At 36.8% G+C, this 21,368-nt stretch overlaps 2 protein-coding genes across 2 annotated transcripts; both read left to right on the top strand.

Annotated features, from left to right (window-relative positions):
* The first annotated feature begins 10,336 nt into the window (after positions 1 to 10,336).
* LOC120254165 (subtilisin-like protease SBT3) lies at positions 10,337 to 13,162 on the top strand. Its single transcript, XM_039262304.1, is given in 2 exon segments — positions 10,337 to 12,584; positions 12,586 to 13,162. Coding segments are annotated over 2 exon segments (2,262 nt in total). The 5' UTR covers positions 10,337 to 10,808; the 3' UTR covers positions 13,072 to 13,162.
* Positions 13,163 to 14,795: 1,633 nt separating this feature from the next.
* Positions 14,796 to 18,555, top strand: LOC120254164 (pentatricopeptide repeat-containing protein At3g26630, chloroplastic-like). Its single transcript, XM_039262303.1, has 3 exons — positions 14,796 to 14,984; positions 15,057 to 15,253; positions 18,339 to 18,555. The coding sequence occupies exons 1-3, from the start codon at positions 14,796 to 14,798 to the stop codon at positions 18,553 to 18,555; spliced, it is 603 nt and encodes a 200-aa protein (XP_039118237.1).
* The last annotated feature ends 2,813 nt before the right edge of the window (positions 18,556 to 21,368 follow it).

The following is a 21,368-nucleotide window of genomic DNA, read 5'->3' as shown; positions in this document are numbered from 1 at the left end:
AAATTGTGTTCCTTCTCCAAGATGAGAAATTATAATCCTTCTCACCTATTGTAAAGTTACTTTCTCTTAGAAATCAAAAACTCGGGTTATATATATACATAATATATTTATATTTTTAATTATATGAAAATCACATCTAGACAACGGGAAAGAGATATGTTAGCCATGTTTCAAATTCTCATTGGCCCATATTGACTTAATTAGACCTTTCTAGCCTCATTGGAACTCGTAAACTTCAACGTGCTCCAATGGCCACTCACATACTCATGCAGAACTCGTAATCCTAAATGTGCACCAGTGGCACGGAGAGACATTCATTGCTCAATCTCTCACACACTCATGCAGAAGACCGAAGTCTGAAACATGCTGGCTGCTACCTGTCGCTAACGAAAGAGGGTGGCTTGTGGTCCGTGGAGAAAAAGTCGGGGAAGGGGATGGTCTAGGGTGGGAAAAATGGGGGTGAGAGAAAGCTCTAGGCAACAAGTTCCATTGACTCCCAATGGCAATAAGGGGCAGTCCAACCGAGAAAGGAGGGTCGAGGGAAGCTCGGAACAACATGGTCCATTGACCCCAATGACAACAGGGCGATGGCGGCCTCCCTACCCCCTTGTCCCTCTGCCACTGGACATCATGGACTTGAGTCTCACTGCTAATGTAAAAAATACTTGAAGCTGTTGTTCACTCCAACACCACCGAAACCAACGTTAAACTTTGTGCCACTACCTCCAGGTTTCCTAGTGTTCACTGTTGTCCTTGTCTTATCTTCATCCAATTCATATGTAGCTTATATAAAACATTGTATGACACACACAAGAACACAAGAGAGAGAGAGAGAGAGAGAGAGAGAGAGAGAGAGAGAACCAGAGAATATGAGGTTTAGGATGGCTCTAGGCAAGGGAGAGTTGGGTAACATTTTATGCTAGTAGACATGGGAAGTGAATGCACGGGTAACTATTTTTATGATTTGAAATAACGCAATATCTTAATTAGTAAATGAATATGGAGGTTTAAATGAGATTGAAGAAATGTAATTGATTACCAAGATGAGAACAAGGACACTTAGGAAGTGATTCATGGTTCAGGACAAAGGTGCACTGTTATAGAGAAGAGTAACTTTAGAGGAGAATGAGGGAAGAAGAAATAACGAAAGGAAGGAGTAGAAAAGGAGAGGAAATAGAGTCTGGCAAAAAGATTACACCAAGTGTGCGAGCAAAGTGGCTAACTCTATAACAACCTCTCCACCAACTTGGATATCTTTGATTACATAGTCATATCACTCATTAAACTGGTCATTTAGAGCATTGTAACAAACACAACATGTGCCAAGATAATGGCTAACTCTATAACAACCTCTCTAACAACTTGGATATCTTTGATTACATAATTAGTTATCAATTATCTTGAGAAGGGCTCACTCTCTTGGACACAAATGCATCTTTTGTCAATGTATTTGGACACCCTAATGATGTGTCCTAACTTTTTCATTGAATGATGGACCTATTTAATTGATTGAGTTTGAGGTCGGTCAGACAAAGAAATGCAACTTTAGATTGGGAATTGAGAGGCATGAACCTACTTTGCTTCTTCAATTGAATTCTATTATTGGAATAAGATGATAATATACGGGCGTAGCGTTTATTACCTTGATAATGAAATTTATAAAAATTATCTTACAAATTAATAGAGTTGGGAGGCTGGTTCACTAAAAGATGTTTTTAGTTCATTTGCTTGGAATAAAGCATGTATGAATATTATTATTTTATTTATTTTTATTTTTATTAATTTTTTTTAGTGGATTATCATGTCATATCGACCATCAAATACCAACTTCTTTTCAACACTTTCTTTCTTTTCCTCAAGGAGTTTGTTCTATAGGATCATCTTGTTAAACTTCTTCAGCATCAATTCATAGCCAACTAGTAGGCCTTGTTCACTAATCTCTCCATAGTCACTATCATTGCTTTTTCAAAAGGTACTTTTTGATGTTGCAATATAGTTTTGCAACTCCTTTGGACTTTCTACATTCTATATTTAATATCACTAAAACCCAGATATGATGACTGATCGAATCTTCTGCTCCATCCTAATCATCTTCTATGCTCACTTCGGATTCATCACTAAATGTGGTGTCCATTGATTTTTTATTCTTCTTCAAGGTGTTGGCATATTCAGCTCTTACATGGCCAAAAAACACTACATTCTCTACACTTATGCTTCTACTCCTTTTTTCTTGGTCTTCTTTACTCGTCTTTTCTTCTTCGTTGGAGTCTAATCTTTTTGTTTCCTGTCCGGTATTGTCGAAAACATCTTGTGTAGCTTTTTGGATAGTAAAAGCAATTTCATCTTCATAGTCTTCTTCTTGTTGTAACTCAGCGTGTTGCAATACCCTTTGTCTATCAACTCTAATCTTCGATTGCCATGCCTTCTTCTTTTTCTATCCATCTTCTAGTTTACCTCATATGCTTGAAGTAAACCCATCAAGCCGCATGGTTGTGATATCTCGAGATTCTTCTATTGCTGGCACTTTTGCTTCAAATCTCTTGGCTAAGGACCTAAGAGTCTTTAGGACTAGCTTCTCATTTGAATATCTTTTGCCAAGTTAGAAATCTTGGTTTGCTATGTCCATCAATTTGACATTGAATATGGCAATAGTCTCATCTTCCTCCATCTTGAGATTCTCAAACATAGTAGTTAACATCTGAAGCTTTGAGACACCTACAAGATTCGTACCTTTATGGATTCTTTGTAATATATCCCAATGTTCCTTTGTGGATTCACATGTTGCAACATATTTGAACTGATTCTCATCAACTCCTCCAAAGATATCATTGAGAGCCTTCCCCTTGCATTGGTTTTGCTTGTATCTTCTAAACTCCAATTTCTCTTCTTTTTCTTAATGTCATTCTTCTTAGCATCTACTTCAATTTGGGGAGGCCATCCATCTTCCATTGCGGTCCACACACTCTCATTTAGTGACTTGATGAAGACCTTTAACCATTGCATTAGGTGGTCTTGTGACAGACGCTTCTTCTCTTTTTGTTATTAATAGAACTTGCTTGTATCTCGCTGGCTTTGAAACCAAAGTAAACAATGGCAACCAACGCTCTGATATGACTTGTTAGTTCCGGAGGGGTACCAGTGTTGTGATTTTTACTCAATCTCTCATGTATATAAGCACACAAACACACTCAATGTAAAATCAAATAAGCAAGAGAAGGGAGACACATGAATTGGTTATTCAGTTTGGCACAACTTGCCTATGTTTTGGGGGCTGAGCCGAGAGATAACAATCCACTAAAAGAGGGGGGAAAAGAAGAGTACAACACTCACTCTCACTCTCACAATGAATACATGAACCCTCTCTAGATTGACCAATCCCACTCTCACTCACCCTTGCCCAAGGGTCTCTCTCTGGTGGCACATCATAAATATCGAACATGATCTCTTATATAAAACATGTCAATGTCCCAAATATATTTCCTCCTTTTTAGAATCTCCCGGTTCCTAATTTAGACATTTTCCAACATTATACGTTGCAACTCTATTGTAATCGAGCTTGCAACGTGGCCCCTGCTGATCTTAACTGAAGTTCTAGCTCCGTTGCAACACTACCTTGCCATGCCTCCACACCTCCAACCCTCCCAGTTTGCCAGTCCAAGTCGATGCAGTCAACTTCTCCCTAGCTCTTCCTGCCGGCAATTAGCTTGTCTCCTCACATTATATCAGCAAACCCCTCTCCCGAGGGTTGCACCCACCAAGGCGCGTCTCTATCTCATCAAAGATAGTCTTCAAAGATCATCAAAATCTTCTTTCCAAACATGATCTCCATTCATCCAAGTTTGGTCTTCACAATCTTCAAACTTGATCTTCATTCATCTAAGTTTGTTTCATCAATATCCTGATTACTAAACTTGATCTCCTTTCATCCAATTTTAGCTCTTCAATATCTTCCAAACATGATCTTTATTCATTCAAGCTTGGGCTTCAATTATCTTCAAATATATTTGTGTCTTCAAATAGATTTGTCCTATAATTGTTTGGTCTTCAAATAGATCTCCTCCTATAAATAGCTTCAATCTTCAATTAACCTCAATGAGATCTTGGTCTCCATGTAGTTGATCTCCCAAGCTTGATTTACTTACCAAATATATATATGTGACTCCATTTAGCTTTACCCTTCACATGGTCATTACTTGCACTTCAAGAGATCCTCCAAGTTGATTGTCTTGCCAAAAATAACTCCTTCAAAGATAGTTTTCATATCTCGCTTGTCATCTCTTGTCACATACATCATCATTCTTTGCCACATCATCTTGGTTGCCATGTCATCTTGACATGTCACCATTGACACGTGTCAAATGATTCCAAATATAGAGCCTAGCTCTAACAATAAACTTGAGATTTTATAGAATTAATAAAAAGCCAAACTTGAACAAGTGATTAAGAATGAGGGAGGGAAGCCAGCTCATCTCAAGCACGATTAAAGATGTACATCCGAGCATGGCCCCCTAAGATTGCTAGTCTCTAATTAATTATAATAAAAAAATTTGAAAATATGTAATAAATACTAATAAAGTCAATAAACAAATGGATTTGCTAGTTTAAGGTCCATAATGTGTTTTTAAGAGTTATCCGATGGCTAAAGAAATATATCAAATTTGTTCTCTTTGCATAAGAGATGAAAGGTTTACAATTTTTATTTTTTTCTTTTTTTATAACTATTACTTTTATTTGATGATGTAGACAAGTCATATCACATATACACCCCAAATTTTTAATCATGCTTTGAAAGGGAGTCGAATTGTCGATCTTCCTTATGAGAGTTATTCATACTACCACTCGTATTGCAACAATAGCTTAACAAACAAAAAAAAATTCAATTATATTCTAACTTATTCAACAAAAAGCTACAATAGAATCTCAAGAACTTCAATTTGGAACACTCCTAACCCCTACCATAGTTTAGCTATTACAAGAATTCAATCATGAAATTTTCTTAGTTAGATGCATAAATTTCATGATCCATGAGAAAATTTGGAAAATGATTTGAAATGTAATTGGCCAAAACTAACATGGTTCAATGATTTTCCGCTCTCTCTTCATTAAAAGATTAATTTATCTTTACATAATTTCAATCACGATTAAAGGATGAATTCTGTCAACTTAAAGAATTCAATCAAATATAATGGCTATGATAAATTTTAGATAAACTCGGATTTTTAAGATATAGAAGAAACCCAGGCCCGACCCTAGGCATAGGTAACCAAGGCCTTTGCCTAGGGCCCCAAGATTTATGAGGGCCTCATAATTCATATATTTTTTTAAAAATTATATTTAATATTTTCGTTTAGTATTATCCTACCCATATAATGATTATATTGAATATTTTATTTTTTATAACTATAAAATATGTAACAATGGTGTGAGACCCCGCAATCTTTTAGGGCCTCACAATTCATTCATTAAATTATATTTTAAATTTTTATTTACTATTATCCTATAATCCTATGCATTTAACAAATTTCGCTTATAATGGGACCCACACTATTTCACGGTCTCACAATTCATATATATTTTTTTAAAAGAAATTATATTTAAACTTTTTATTTACTATCATATGATCCTTTACACATAAATATGATTTTAAAAAAAATTATTTATTTATTTAAGCTTTAAAATTTATCTTATTTAATTTATTGATTTATGATAATATTTTTTTATTTTTTTATATAATTATTATTTGATTAAAATAATTAAAAAATATTTAATATGATTTTGTTTAGGGCTGCATTTTCTCTAAAACTGGCATTGTCAAGAAGAGGAAATATGAGAAAATAGATCCAACATATGCTTTGTTTTAGAGGCGGTGACGAGGGAGAAGAGGGGACTACTTAATTTTTATTTTTATGAGGAACTACAACTACAGACTATTTATTGAAAGAAAAGAAAGATACAAAGAGGTTCAGGAGAAACTAAAAGGATGATACAAACCAAAAAAAACAAAGATAACTATGCAAAACAAGTTAAAAATTAAATCCAACATCTTGAATGAGCTTCATCAACCAACTAGGCTTCTTCATCCCTCTGTGAAACAAGGATAAAGGAATATGTCCGGTACCGTGAGCGGCTAGAGCAATGGCAATATGATTCCAGCTCCTAGGGATATAATCCAGCCGATAATAGTTCAACTGAAACATAAGTTGATGGAGATTATCCACAGCTCCAATAGAGATCCAAGTATTAGTGTAGACACCATCAACCACACTTAGGATGAGCTCCTTTGAACTAACATAAATTCTGGAGATGTTAATGTTGTCCATCTTCGCACAATGAAGCGCCACTATTAAGGCTTTGATCTCAGCATCAGTGATAGAGTTGTTGATGAGTTGACAGCAACCTGCAAGTATGATGGAAATATTAGCATCAATAAAAACAAAACCTGCACCACTGATACCTGGTTCAAAGACCCAAAGGCTGCAAAATAAAGGCCATAAGATCCAGTGAAAGGCCTGTTTAAAATATAGAACTTTTTCCCCATATGATTCAAAGGAGAAGACATTAATTCCTGCGCATGATCAATGGCCTGCCAGGCGATCCAAATAAAGTTAGCTCTTCTGTTACTGAAGATAAAGTCACATCTGGCTTTCCAAAGGAACCAGATGGCTACAACAATGATTGAAGCTTTGAATAAAGAGAAATCCTGCCTGTGCATTACTAACCAATAACCTACAGAGATCCCTTCTGGAAAGCAAATGTTTTGATTAATGATGGAAGAATCTTGCTCCAAACAATTTGTGCTCGGGGACAAGTATTAAAAATGTGTTCAGCAAATTCACTCATCAAACCACAAAAAACACAAGAAATGAGAGGGCCAAGGTTAAAGGCATTGAGAAAATCACAGGTTTTAACCTTGACATGTAAGAGTAACCAAATGAAAAACTTAGCTGTTCAAGCGCCAGATAGTGTTCCAACCACACCACTTCTCCAGATCATAGTGTTTGCTATTGAAGTGGTTATAAACAATAGCATTAAAAGATTTAGTGTTAGTCATGGAGAACCAAATCCAGTAAGAAGGTTCCAAATGGATTATGTTTCCGTGACTTAAAATAGGAGGGCAAGAATTAACTCCAAATACATCTAAAAACAAGTGAGTGTTCCAATTATTATTATGAGTAAAATCAGCCACCTGCAAGTGTTCAAACTCAAGATGCATATTAAGATAAGTTGGTTTATAGGCAATTGGAATCGCGAAACACCAAGGATCATAAAGAAAAGAGGTCATAGAGGGATTAATAGATTGTGTCCAAAGATTAGCTTTAATATCATCTGCAATTCTACAAATCCCTCTAAATAACCAAGAACAATTCAGGGGAATATGCAAATTCCAAAGATTAATCATCCCATATTTATGAATAAGCAATTGAACCCAAACGAAACATCTTTTATGATTCAAATAGTTCAAAACATTTTTAAACATAAGAGAAAAATTTAGCAGCTATGAGATTCCGGATACCCATGGCTCCCATCGAGTTTATCAAGCATAGTATTCTGCTAGTTAACTAATGGGATGCCTCTACCATTGCTACAATTAGCCTGGGAGGAATTTCCTAGCACTAGCTGAAATACGATCTAGGATACTGTCAGGGACTGGATAAACAGAGAGATAGTAAACATGCATCACCATAATAGAGATGTTAATCATCACCACTTTGCGAGGGTTTAGATATTTTTGAGCGATTCCACCTACCAATGGTTTTGTTAATCTTGTCAATCATGAGATTAAAGCAAGAGATCGCCAATCTTTTGTAAGTAATAAGGATGCCTAGATAGGTAAAAGGATAGGTGCCCATTTTAATGTTTAATATGGTCTCAATGCTCTTAACAACCCTCCTATTAAACTAGTGAGGAAGATACAAATTAGACTTTTGAGAGATTTAAGGTTTGGGCGAGTTAAGGATGTATAGAGATTGACCCATAGTTTGATGTTTTTCGGCATATTTCCTAGTAGCCAGTAGTGATAAGAATTAAATCATCTCGCATACATCGGTGTTTTAAATTACATTTAACATCATGACTGAAACCAGGGACTAGATTAAGTTGACGAGCATGATTGAGGATGGCAGTAAGGTTTTGAGAAACTATAATAAATAAGTAAGGGGACAGGGGATCTCCCTGACGCACTCCTCTAGTAGGGAGAATCTATTTAGAAGGCTGGCCATTGATTAAAAAAGAAAAGGACACTGATTGAAACAAGCTTTTATCCAAGCAATCCAAATACTAGGAAAACCCATATGAACTAAAGTAGCAAGAACAACATCCCAACGCAAGGTGTCATAAGCCTTATAAGCATCAACCTAAACAATCATCCTATGGGGAAGGTTCCGGTCCATATTAATAGAATAAATAATCTCTTGAACGGTGAGAATGTTATCAAAGGGGGTGCGACCAATAAGAAACCAGCTTGCTCCTTGCTAATCAAACTATTCAAAATAAATTTTAAACGATTGGCCAATAATTTAGTGATGATTTTATAACAAAAATTACAGAGGGAAATCGGACGGAAGTCAGAAACTCTAGTAGGATGCTCCTTTTGGGAATTAAGGTTACAAAAGTTTTACCCCAAGATTTAGGCATAGAAGCATTGGTGAAAAGTGTTTAATAGCCAGAAAGAGGGGATCCACAATGTCTTCCCAAAAGAAGTTGAAAAATTCTACATTAAAACCATCAGGCCCTGGACTTTTACTTTCCTCAAGAAAATTAAGGGCAGAGAAAACTTCCTCCTTAGTGATATCCTTAGTCAAACTATCCTTAGTGATATCCTCCCACAGTTTCGAGGAATAATCCAAAAAGGTATCTTTAATGTGGTCCTTATCTGAGTAAGTATGACCCAAATCATCAACAATGATGGTAATATGGTTACAATGATTACGGATTTTTAGCGATGTGTTGCGAAAGAAATTTGGGTCATACTTACTCGAGATAAGATCTAGCACGATGAGCCCATCGAATAGAATTTTTGATTAAGGAGGGCATTGTATTTATGGTTCAAGGCTCTATAATTAGCATCTCGATTATCGAAAAAGCAGTAGTCGGGGGTTCTCTAAATCAAAAGGCTTGGAGTTGAAGTTCGAGTATCCCTAATTCCCTTATCAAGAGTATCCAAACCAGTACTTTTCTAGTCAATCAAAGATTTACAAATACGAGTAAGTAAATAAGCAAAGTTATGCATAGGAGATGAATGAGAGTAAAACTGACAAGCATTATGAACCACTTTAAAATAGTCAGCATATTCAAGCATTAGTTTTTCAAATTGGAAAAATCTTGGGAGAAAAACCGGTTGTCTTTAGAAGCGAGCATGCAGGAGGAGAGTGATCGAAGTAATTTTAAGAAGATGAGTAAGAATGTTGGAGTAATCGGGTCGCCGATGAGAGCTCTTCACCAGTGGTGAGAGTTCGATTCTCGGTGAGGCACGTTTCAGGGAGATGTGAGCGGTGGTTGTGTCTGGTGGTCATGCGCATGCTATGCGTGGCCCAGCCCCCACTTGCTCCACTGAGGCTTGTGCACGCCCTGGCGGTTTAGCAGGGCCCTCGGACTGTCTGCTCCTCTTGTAAAAAAAAAAAGAATGTTGGAAGTAAACATATTGGTCTAATATGAATTAATCAGACAACGGTCCAAACTGGCCCATTGTCTATCTTGACCATACTGGCCATTGCAGAGGGGGCTGCTTAATTGGTAATAGAGGGAAATACACAGTGAGAAGTCCTCAGGTGGTATTGCTAAGGATTTAGTTTTATTTTATTTAAATTTTCTTTTATGAAGTTTATAAACTTTATTTATCAGTATCCATAGCTAGTTAACTCACACTTTCAATAAAAGAATAATTCCTACCGACAGAGAAAATTGCAGAGAATAGTGGATGATTAGATAATTCATATTCATTAGGTTCTTGTCACTTTCTTCTTTATTATAATCTTTTGAAAGTTTTATTTTCCAAAGGCAAGCATCTGCCAGGTCAGCCTTTTCTATTTAAGCAAGCAAAAAGAGCCCTTAAATAACACACCAAACCCGGTTCAGCGCAGCTACCAATTTTGACCTATTGATCAAAAGATTGGGCTTTCTCTTGCATATTTAATCAATACGTACTCATGTGCTCCAAGGCTAAACTATCTGTCTGATCAAATGATTAATACAACCACCCAGTACTTTTTCAATACGTATTTCAGTGTGTGGTTTTGTATTTATTGCGGAACCATCAAACAATGCTAACAATTCAATAAGCTAGTTATTCTCAAAGCAGATGACCAAAAAATTCATCCTTTTCTTCCTTTTCATCATTTTCTGTTTAAAGCAAACATAATTTCATTAAATAACATACCAAACCAAGTTCAGCACAGCTGCCAATTTGAACCAGATGATCAAAATTCAATCTAACACTGTCATGTGCTCCAACTTAAAATGAATAATCCAACCATTACTACCTAAATTTTCCAGCAGGCATTTCACCGTATGGTTCTGTATTTATTATGTACCCATCAAACAACCCATTGATCTTTAAGAAGGTGTCTCACATTTCAAAAAACTACTTCTCAGGACAGACAAATCTGAACATCATCTTCAATTTTTCCAATTCTAGTTTTCAGTCTACATCGGTTTGCAGCAAAGGATTGAGGATAAGGTGTAGAATAAAACGATTTCTTCCAAGAATGGACTAATACCACCTTATCCTACAGCAGACCAATTTCGATATATATAGATATATATAGATAGGCAACACATAAAGCTTCTTCAACCTGCACAGAAAATCAAGAATGACCTCCATGGCTGTTAAGCTACTCGTCCACTTATGTCTGCTCACTTCTCTGTTAGCAATGGCTATGCCAACTGATCGTTCAACTTATATCATCCACATGGACAGGACAGCAATGCCCATGGCCTTCACTGATCACCATCACTGGTACTCTTCCACCCTTCAGTCATTGAGCACCTCCAACTCTGCCAAAGAAGATGCTTCTGAAGCTGCTCCGAGACTCATCTATGCTTATGAGAATGTAATGCATGGATTCAGCGCAGTGCTTTCCGGTGAAGAACTCAAAGCTCTGAAGCAAGCGCCTGGCTTCTTGTCCGCCCATGAAGAGAAACAAGCTACAATGGACACCAGCCACACCTATGAATTCCTCTCACTCAACACAGTCACAGGGCTCTGGCCAGCCTCCAAATACGGTGAAGATGTGATCATTGGTGTGATCGACAGTGGAGTTTGGCCGGAAAGTGATAGCTTCAACGATAAAGGAATGCCTAAATTAGCCCCCAAGAGATGGAAGGGAAAATGTGAGCCCGGGCAGGAGTTCAACACCTCTTTATGCAACCGCAAGCTCATTGGTGCTCGTTACTTCAACAAGGGAGTCCGAGCAGCCAATCCAGGAATCAAAATCTCTATGAACTCAGCTAGAGACACGTTCGGTCATGGCACACACTGTGCATCCACTGCTGCTGGGAACTATGCTTCTGCTGATTATTTTGGGTATGCCTCTGGTGTTGCCAGGGGCATTGCGCCCAGATCAAGATTGGCTGTTTACAAGGTCAATTGGCAAGAAGGAAGCTACGAGTCTGATGTTCTTGCCGGTTTGGATCAAGCTATTGCAGATAGCGTTGATATCATTTCAGTATCACTCGGTTTTAGTGGTACTGACTTTTATGAAGATCCAATAGCCATAGGTTCATTCTCAGCCATGGAAAAAGGTATCTTCGTCTCCATTTCTGCAGGCAACCGTGGACCCGGCCGTTCAACACTGCACAACGGAACCCCCTGGGCGTTAACCGTGGCAGCAGGCTCGATTGACCGTAAGTTCTCAGGGACTTTGACATTAGGTAATGGCCAAACCATCATCGGTACTACTCTGTACCCAGAGAACGCATTGCTAGTCAATGTGCAGCTTATTTACAATGAGACAATCTCAGCTTGCAACTCATCTTCTTTGCTGACATCCGAAGCAGAAGGCATGATCGTGGTGTGCGACGACACTGGATCAACATATTATCAGAATTACTATGTGACTGAATCCAAAGCTGCTGGTGCTGTATTCATTTCTGATGAGATTCACAACTTTGACAACACTTGTCCAGGGGTTGTAATCAACTCGAAACAGGCAGTGAACTTGATCAAGTACGCGAAGAAAAACTTGGAAGCCACTGTGACCATGAAGTTCAGGCAGACATTCATCGGCACCGAACGAGCTCCAGCAGTGGCATCATCTTCATCGAGAGGACCATCACAGAACACCCCTGGCGTGTTGAAGCCGGACATAATGGCTCCAGGGACTAATATTCTTGCAGCGTGGGTGCCTAATATGGCGGCTGCCATCATTGGTAACACTCCCTTGGGTAGTGATTACAACATCCTCTCAGGCACATCAATGGCCTGCCCGCACGCAGCCGGTGTGGCTGCTTTGCTGAAGAGTGCACGCCCGGGCTGGAGCCCGGCCGCCATTCGCTCGGCCATGATGACCACGGCCAGTGTTTTGGATAACACTTTGAAGCCGATTAAGGACAATGGCTTCTTTAGCGATGCTAGTCCACTAGCCATGGGGAGCAGGCCAAGTGGACCCGAACAAAGCCTTGGAACCAGGTCTGGTTTATGATGCCAACCCACAAGACTATGTGAGCTTGTTATACGCGTCTGGTTACACAAGCAAACAGGTCAGGATAATCACTAGATCCAAGTTATATAATAGTTCCAAAGCCTCATCTGATCTCAATTATCCTTCGTTCATTGCTACCTTCGAGCCCAATTCTACCAGTTATTCTCGCATGTTTGTGAGAACAGTGACTAATGTTGGGGATGGACCTGCCAGTTATAAAGTCACGGTGACAATGCCTAAGTGGGTTTCCGTAGTTGTTCAACCGGATGTGCTTGTTTTCAAGAAGAAGGATGAGAGGCTGAAATATAAGGTCACTGTGAAGGCCACCCCACCAAAGGGTGACGCAGGTGCTGATGCATTTGGAGCTCTTGTGTGGGTTGATGAGAAGGGGAAGTACACTGTCAGAAGCCCTTTGGTAGTTCTTCTGCTTTAGTTTTGTTTGGATATTATTTAAATCATTGAATTTGTCACATGACAGTGTTTCATGAATAAATTTGAGATGGAAGATTATTAATAAAAATAAACACTAATGTCAGCATTAACTCCAAAGCCAATCGTGTATTAGATATTTATAAAGAAATGGAAGAGTGAATTTTGTCAATCAAATTTTCAGTGCAACTCGGATTAAAAAATTTAGTGAAAACAAAATTTAGATAATTTTGGTTTTTTAAATATGATTTATAAAAATGATAATAAAAACTTGCTTAACAGTATATATATCAATGCAAGACGTATGCTGCAATTTAATAAGATAATAATTATTATCATAAATTAAAATAACCTAGAGGTTATTGTAAGATTTATGATTTTTTATAAGACAATAATAAAATAATGTTTTTTTTAAAAAAAAGAAAGATAACATTTTATTTATTGAATTGTTATTACGTTAATCCTCTCCGCAATGGAAGAGTTGTAACTCATTTCTTTCATACATGACAGGTTAAAGATTTAACGTAACTTCTTTTCAAAACAATGGTCGAGGGTTGTGACGGTTGTCACTTATCCACATTTATTAATATATATATAATAAGAACTAGTAGCATTCATTAAAAATGGATGGAGAGCATTTGTTAAAGTAATTATTATTGTGAAAATTAGAAATATAATACAGTACAAGTGATTGAAGTAGAATATAAGTGTTTGCACTATTTAATGTTCTAAAAATTGCTAAAAACACCTCCTAAGTTTTGTAATATGCACAAATTGTCCCTCTAAATTTGATTACCTATAAAAAAAACCCTTCCTTTTGAATACAATGAATTTGAAACCCCCAAGCATGTAACGGAGTTAGTTTTGAATTTTTTGGACAAAATTGTCTCTTGTATGGGAAGTTGTGGCAAGTGAGACATGGTTTGACCATAATGCCCTTGGCCGCAATGATTATTCCGCTTTGAGAGGAAATGGTTTCTTTTTTCTTAGTTAATCCAGAGAACACTATTACTAGCATCGGTTTCTTTTTTTCTCTTCGCCTCTTGACTTTTCTCTTTCCAAAGTTGTCATTGCTCTAGACATCTTACATGAGGGACCCGGACTCATGTCTTGAAGGAGAACTCCTGCTCAACTCTTCGGCATTTCATTAGTTTCACACTTTATGTTAACAATTGTTTGGAGTGACATTTTTGTGTTTAAACTTTGTTTCTTTTTTTAAGTCTACTTGTTATCATGTAAAAGTAATAGTTTTTTTGTTTAAAAAAATTCTTTTTGGGGCTATTTGGTTAGAAGTAAGTTGATGTAAGTAGGTGTGATGTAAAAAGTTTTATATGTGAAACTTACTTTTTGGTGTTTGGTTTGATGTAAAGGCAACTTTTACTTGTAAAAATTTTACATTAGACTCTCATTTTACAGTATTTTAACTCACAACTTTGGTTGTGAGTTGAAATACTGTAAAATATGGTTTACAGTAGTCTTACCACCACCCCTAACTCCAAAAAGCAAACAAGCACCTCCTTCGGACCTCACCCTAGCGACAACCTCCACCACCGGCGACGCCTTCCACCACTGGCGACAAGAAGATTGGTGGGATCTCTCTTTCTCTTGCTCTCTCTCTCTCTCTCGATTGAGAGAAAGAGATATCCCTGAACCTTAGGTCCTTCATCTCAGCCGCTGAGGTCTTTCTCAATGTGTAGTTCAATAAGACCAGTAGAGTCCCTCAACCCCATGTCCTTCATCTCAGTCCTCGTCCAATGCCGCCATCAGAAAGAGATCAAGCACGTCCACGCCTACGCCATCACCATGTCCATGATCAGAAATCTCAGCGTTGCAAATAAGCTCTTGTACATCTACGCCAAGCACAAGGATTTGCATGACCCGTCCGTGCTCTTCTTTTGGATGGATCAGTGTGCCAATGTCTCTTAGAGTGTCATTCTTGGTGATCTCTCTAAGACTGGTGATTATCTGAGATGTTTGGAGATTTTCAAGGAATTCGTTCAGTCTGGGGCTCGTGTTGATAACTTCACAATTCCTTTCGTGCTTAGGGTTTGTCGTGATATGGAGTCTCTGCGAATGGGGTTGGAAATTCATCATCTTATTTACAAGTTTGGATTGAAGTCGGATGTGTTTGTCGCCGCTGCATTAGTTGATATATATGTGAAATGTGGGTTTTTGGAGGATGCACGGTAGGTGTTAGATAAAATGTGCACAAAGGATTTGGTGCTATGGACAGTGATGACTACAGGGTAGGCTGAGTGTGGGAATCCAGGGGAAGGCATTAGACTTGTTTGATAGGATGCTGGAGAGTGGTTGTCATGCCCCGAACCTGGTGCGCTGACAAACGTCCGCAGACCCACAGGACAGGCCCAGTGAACCTGCAAGGCCTCAAAACCTAAACACAGACTAGGAGTAGAAATAAACTGACAGAAATACCAAATAAGAGTACAACTTAAGGTTTACAACCAAGCTCGAATATAAAGCAAAAGAAATACAGCAGGACCTACAAGGAGGTTCTTAACAACAATACAACTGATACAAAGACATAAGACATAACTCCAAAAAAGACATCTACTGGAAGCCTTCTAAGATCTCTAGGTCTACTGCTCCTGATCTGAAAAGGATTTAAAATAAATCCATGAGCTCACTAGCCCAGTAAGTAATCCAAAACAAACTGAAAGCAAAAGTTCAGGTCTGAAATTTGCACAAAAATCAATAACACAAAAATAGTGTAAACAAAATCAAAAAGTAAAACAATAAATAAAAAAATCCAGAGTATGTCTCCAAATTCACTGTAAGTGCCAAAGGTCATTTGTTTACCCTCGGTGATAAACCCGAGCCAAAATAACAGAAATTATTTATTTACCCTCGGTGACCCGAGACTGAATACCAGGTGACCATTGATTATTTCACCGAACGGACACTGTGCGAAACTGCAGTCTCATTTTCACAAAATTATTGTCGACAAGGTCAGGGTTTAACCCCCCACTAACAGGGTTGCATATCGCTCCTTTGGAGACCAAAATACTCAGACACATTTCCAAGCCAAGAATACAAAATATTCACAAGTATTTTTCAAAAATTCAACTAATAAAATAAAGTAAATAAATAAATAGATGAATAAATAATGTAAAATAATATAATCACTTTTCCAAGCCTATGCCTGGTTCCCACTTTGAAGAAAAAGTAACAACATTTCACAAATATTTTCCCAAATTCAAGAAAATAAATGATTTACCAATAAAATAAAATACCACAAGTATAAATAACCAATAAATAATTATTCAACCAATCTCAAGGGTGAAATGCATAATTATTAATACAATAAAATACTAAATTTTTTTTAAAAAAAAATACAAAGTCTAATATGTCTCATCAATTGAAGAAAAATGGCCCACCTATTTCCAAGATAGCTAGACAAATAAATTCAAAGGAAACAATGTCAAAACAAGGATGGTAACAATTTTTGAAAGGAGATGGGCAAGGACATAAAGGCAAGTGGATATTTAAGGAATAAAAAATATAACCAAATAATAAATAGATAATCTAAGTTGATGGCAGGTGGACCAAAGATTCAAGCACTTATTAATCTTAAGTTTTTTTGTTATTGGTAATAAATAGGATTACAAAAGGGATAAACACTTTGTCAAATAATTGAAAGTAATAAAAGGGAATTAACCTATATAAGTTTTGGCAAAATAATAACACCATGGTTCCATTTAAGTATAGAAACTACTCTTCATATAAAAACATAAGTCAAAAATAAGATGACATTCCGACAATAATTTTCAAAGAATAATTGCAAATAAATTTTCAGAAATTTTACATGAAAATAAACCAATACAACAAAATTTTAAATACAAGAGTTCAAGGGATTACTTACTTGGTGATCTCCTAAATTCAAAAGAAATCCAAGATGATGCTCAAGGTGGTCCTATAATCCAAGGGAAAAACCAACCAAATAGACATGAATACTTGGAAGTGTTCAAGCACTAAGGCTAAAGATAAACTAGTCTAAAAATACCAACACTCTACTACAAAGCATGGTCTTTCTAAACACAAATTAGAACTCAAGGATTCAAAGGAAGCAACAAAAAAACAAAGAAAAAAACAAAACAAAAAACATCAAATGCTATAATTAAATGAACACAACCCATGCCCTACCAACATAGTGGTTTACTATGCCAATACATAACTATTTCAATTTATCACAACCAGGATGCATGCCATTTAAGTATTATTGTCATGCACACATAGTAAGTAAACATAATCTATATATATGTATATAAGGGCAGGTGTATGCATGCAAAACTCATAGACCAATGCATGGATCATGCAAGCTAACATTCAAGGGTGTAAAAACATAAGGTTTCATGCAAATGAGAACATGGTTTCTTGCACATGTATGAGTGGCTTCAAACATATATGTATATACATATGAAGGTGGTTTCATGTGTGTAAATATATATAAATATACATCCTTGGAGGCCATGAACTTGAGGTATTCAAGGGACACAAGAGTGATCTAAACCTATAGGTAGAAGTGGTTTAGTCTCTTGCATGAAAATGTAAACATACATATATATATATAGCTTCCTACACACTCACTAGCCATGGTTTCATGTATGCAAAAATAAATATATAGCCCCATGCAAGGATAAGCCAAACACAAATCAAAATGGTAAAGCTCTACATACAAACATCATCATCAAAGGCAACCATAGACACATGAGAGCATAGATCACCCACTAAGAGCTTCAAATCATGAATATTTATTAGAAAATAATCTATCACCAAGCTCAAGATTTTCACAAACACAAGCTTCTCCCATGACTATAGCATACCACCCTACCATCACCAAGAGAGAGAGAGAGAGGGCCTACCTAGCCTTTGGGGAAACGCCAACGGCTACTTGATCTTCTTCTCCTCTCCTCCGGATGCCAAGACTACCGGTGGAGATCCGAACTACGGTGACGGATGACCCTCTTCTTCAACTTCCAAGGAAGTAAGATCAAATGGGGGAATGGAGAGAAAGAAGAGAGATGGAGGAATAGAGGAGGGAGATGATCATGGGGTGTATACGTTCTGCCAAGAAGGAGACAATGACGAGATGGCGTCCTGGAATCCCTCCGGGAATTCCTCTCTCTAGAAAAACTCCCAGCAAGGTGACAAGAAGAAGAAGAAAAAGGGATTAAAGGGTAAAACAAACATGATTAGCACTTAACTAGGTTTTAAGGAGACAAATAAAAGAGGTAGGTCCACCATTCTTGGCAGGGTCTACAGTGGCATTGTCCCTGATAAGGTGATGATGCTTGGTGCTATGTATACGGCTAAGATTGTCCATGAGTATATTGAGAGGAGGAACTTCTCATTGAATGTTATCTTAAGGACTGCGATGATTGATATGGATAAAGATCAAGATCATGTTGTTGGTGATTATAATGAAGATCAAGAACAAGTTTGGAATATTGGTGACCATTTGTTAATTTAGCCTAATTTTGTTCATGAGGAGTTTGAGGATAAGTGTTTCTTGCAGACACTTTCTCTTGAGAAAATGTATGTGTTATAACCACTTTTTTACTGTAGATTGACCTAGCCAATTTCTATATATTTTTTAGCACAATACTGTAGCGGTCTGACTCAGTAGTGTCATGCATAGAAGTTTAGTTCATGTAGTGCATCGCTCTCGTAGCGATCATATCTGCAGCAGCACGAATTTTTATTCCTCTAAAAGCCTTTCTTCCTTTGTTCTTCTTCTTCCCTAGTTTGGCAGAACCCTTCTCTCATCCTAAAATTTTTTCCCAGTGAGGTTTTCGGGTGAACCAAGTGTCCTTTCCCTTCCTCCCTCAATCTTGAACTTGGTAAGCTTGGATTTAATGTTTTATACCATATTTTCTTCTTGTATTTCCTTGTTTTTAGATTTTTTTTTTTAAACCTAGATTTCTCCATAAATTTAGTTGTTTATAAGCACAAATTGAAGCCATTGACTTGTTGTTCATGTATGAGAATTATTGTGAAGAAATTTCTTGAATTGGTGTTGTAAATTGGGAGAAAATTCATAGTATAAGGGCCGGTTTCACTGTAGCAAATTAGAGGTTACTGTAGCACTGACAATCTTTGGTTGTTTCTTTGATTTCTTTGGACTAGAGTGAAGTTAAAACCCTCAGGAATTCATTGGTAACCTTTAGACCTAGCTTTGAGCTAACCCTAGGATCGAATTAGGGTTCTTTGTTAGAAAACTTAGGGTTTTTCTTGTGTGATTTGTTTTATTTGCTAATTATTGTTGTATTTTGTTATACTTTGGCAAGGAAAAGTCTTGGCTTGAGGCAAAGATTTAGCCGAGGAGTAGCTAGCGAGAAAGACAAATCGCCAATTCAGTGAGTGGAATTGTTGAGCATAGCTTTAATTAGAAGAATGCCAATAGCTAGAGATGAATATACATATATATACACACACACACACACATATATATATATATATACGTATCATGTTTTAAGTAAGTTTTATTGATTTATACTTGTTTGGTATTTTGGTGAATGATAGTTATTATTGAGAAAATCTTGGATGTCTCATTCGGCTTTTGATTTGTTATTGTTGGATTTGTGATTGATATATATATATATATATATCCATGAGTTTGTGAAATCCTTATTTTGTATGAAACTTGAGATTTGTTGTGGAAATCATTGATTTTGTGAAATCTAAGGCTTGAAACTCATTTTAAATGGTTGAAAGGAAATGGTTACCATGTTGTTTCTTGCGTGGGATTTGTAAATTAAATTGTGTTAAAAGCTTGAGCTTTCCTTGTGTTTTATCTTGTCCTCGTACAATGGTCGAGGTGTTGTTGATTGTTGAACATGGATGACTTTTATACTCCAAGTGGGGTTGTGTTTATTGTGGTGACTGTATGGTGATATCCTACTGCGGTAGCCGGTCTCCACGGCCAGCCTGTTGAGGTGGCGTGATGACCGGCTGATTACTACGAGGGTCAGTTCAGGTGGGAGTGTAGAGCCCTGACTGGATATTCATCGTGTAGCCGGAGTCACCAACCGGTGAACTGATGGGTCAACTTCAAGGGCCACGGCTAAGGTTTAGAGAGTTTTCTAGACCACGTTATGCTGGGTGAGTGTTGGGTATTGTGCTTATTTATTAAAACCATGTTTTGTGGTTTTGGTGTTGTATACCCTAGTTGGGGTAAAAATGGTTTTATTGATATTATTATGTTATTTTAATCCTTTTGAAGACTTCTATTATATGTGTTAATGTTTCTAAAATAGTATTGTGTTGGTAAAGCTTTTATTTTGATGTTTTATTATTGTTATTATTGTTGGTGTATTTATGCTAAAGTTGTGCTAACTTCCCCTCACTGAGTAACTTGAGTTACTCATCCCTCTTTCTTCCTCCCAGTCTGTTGCAGGTAGTAGGTGTGACTATGTGGCAGCGTACTGGGCATTTTCTACTGTTCTATCTTCTGTTGTATTTCCTTTAGTTCATGTATGCTGTTGTTGTCATGGAACATATTATAAGACCTATGGATCCACTAGTGTGTAGAAAAATTTGTTGCATGGTTTAGTATCTAAATAACTCTTAAACTTTCATGTACTAGCATTTCCTACTATTGTTAGTGTTGTTTCCTTGTGTATTTGTGAACCTATATATTTTCTGTATCCCTCTTGTTGTTGTTGTTGTTGTTACTATTGTTGAATTCTGGTGTATTGATCAGCCTTGCGGTTTTCTGAGGGTTGAGTGGCGGGGTATCCCTCCTCAGGATTGCTGTGGTCTTGCTTTGTTTGATTAATGATTAATTATATGGATGATGATGAACATTAGTTTGGTTTTTAAGGTTAACTTGTATAGATCATATATCTGATTTTTAGATGATCTTCATTCATGGAGATTTTAATTTTGTTTCATGTTTTCCAGATAAATAATGAAATATATATATAGATGAATTTTAATGATGTTATATGTTGATTTAAATATTTTGTAATATGATTTATGTTAAAAAATATTATTTGTTAATTAAATTTAATGCTAATTGTTTAAAAATAAATATTTAATATTTTTACATTACATAAATAATGAATTTAAGTTAATTAATTATTTTTGCTTAAATTAATTTGTATGACAAGTATTAAATAATTACTAATAAAAACTAATGGAGGTCATCTCACCATACTACTTACATGGTGACTATACCTCTCTCACTTACATAAAACCAAACTCATGAAAAGTATATAAAGTATTTTCACTTACATCAAACCAAACAACAATGATGTAAGTTGAAATACAACATTTCCATTT

This window comes from Dioscorea cayenensis, unplaced genomic scaffold, assembly GCF_009730915.1.
Source record: "Dioscorea cayenensis subsp. rotundata cultivar TDr96_F1 unplaced genomic scaffold, TDr96_F1_v2_PseudoChromosome.rev07_lg8_w22 25.fasta BLBR01000372.1, whole genome shotgun sequence".
Lineage (NCBI taxonomy): Eukaryota > Viridiplantae > Streptophyta > Magnoliopsida > Dioscoreales > Dioscoreaceae > Dioscorea > Dioscorea cayenensis.
Note: the sequence above shows the minus strand (reverse complement) of the source record. Positions and strands in the feature narration are given on the sequence as shown.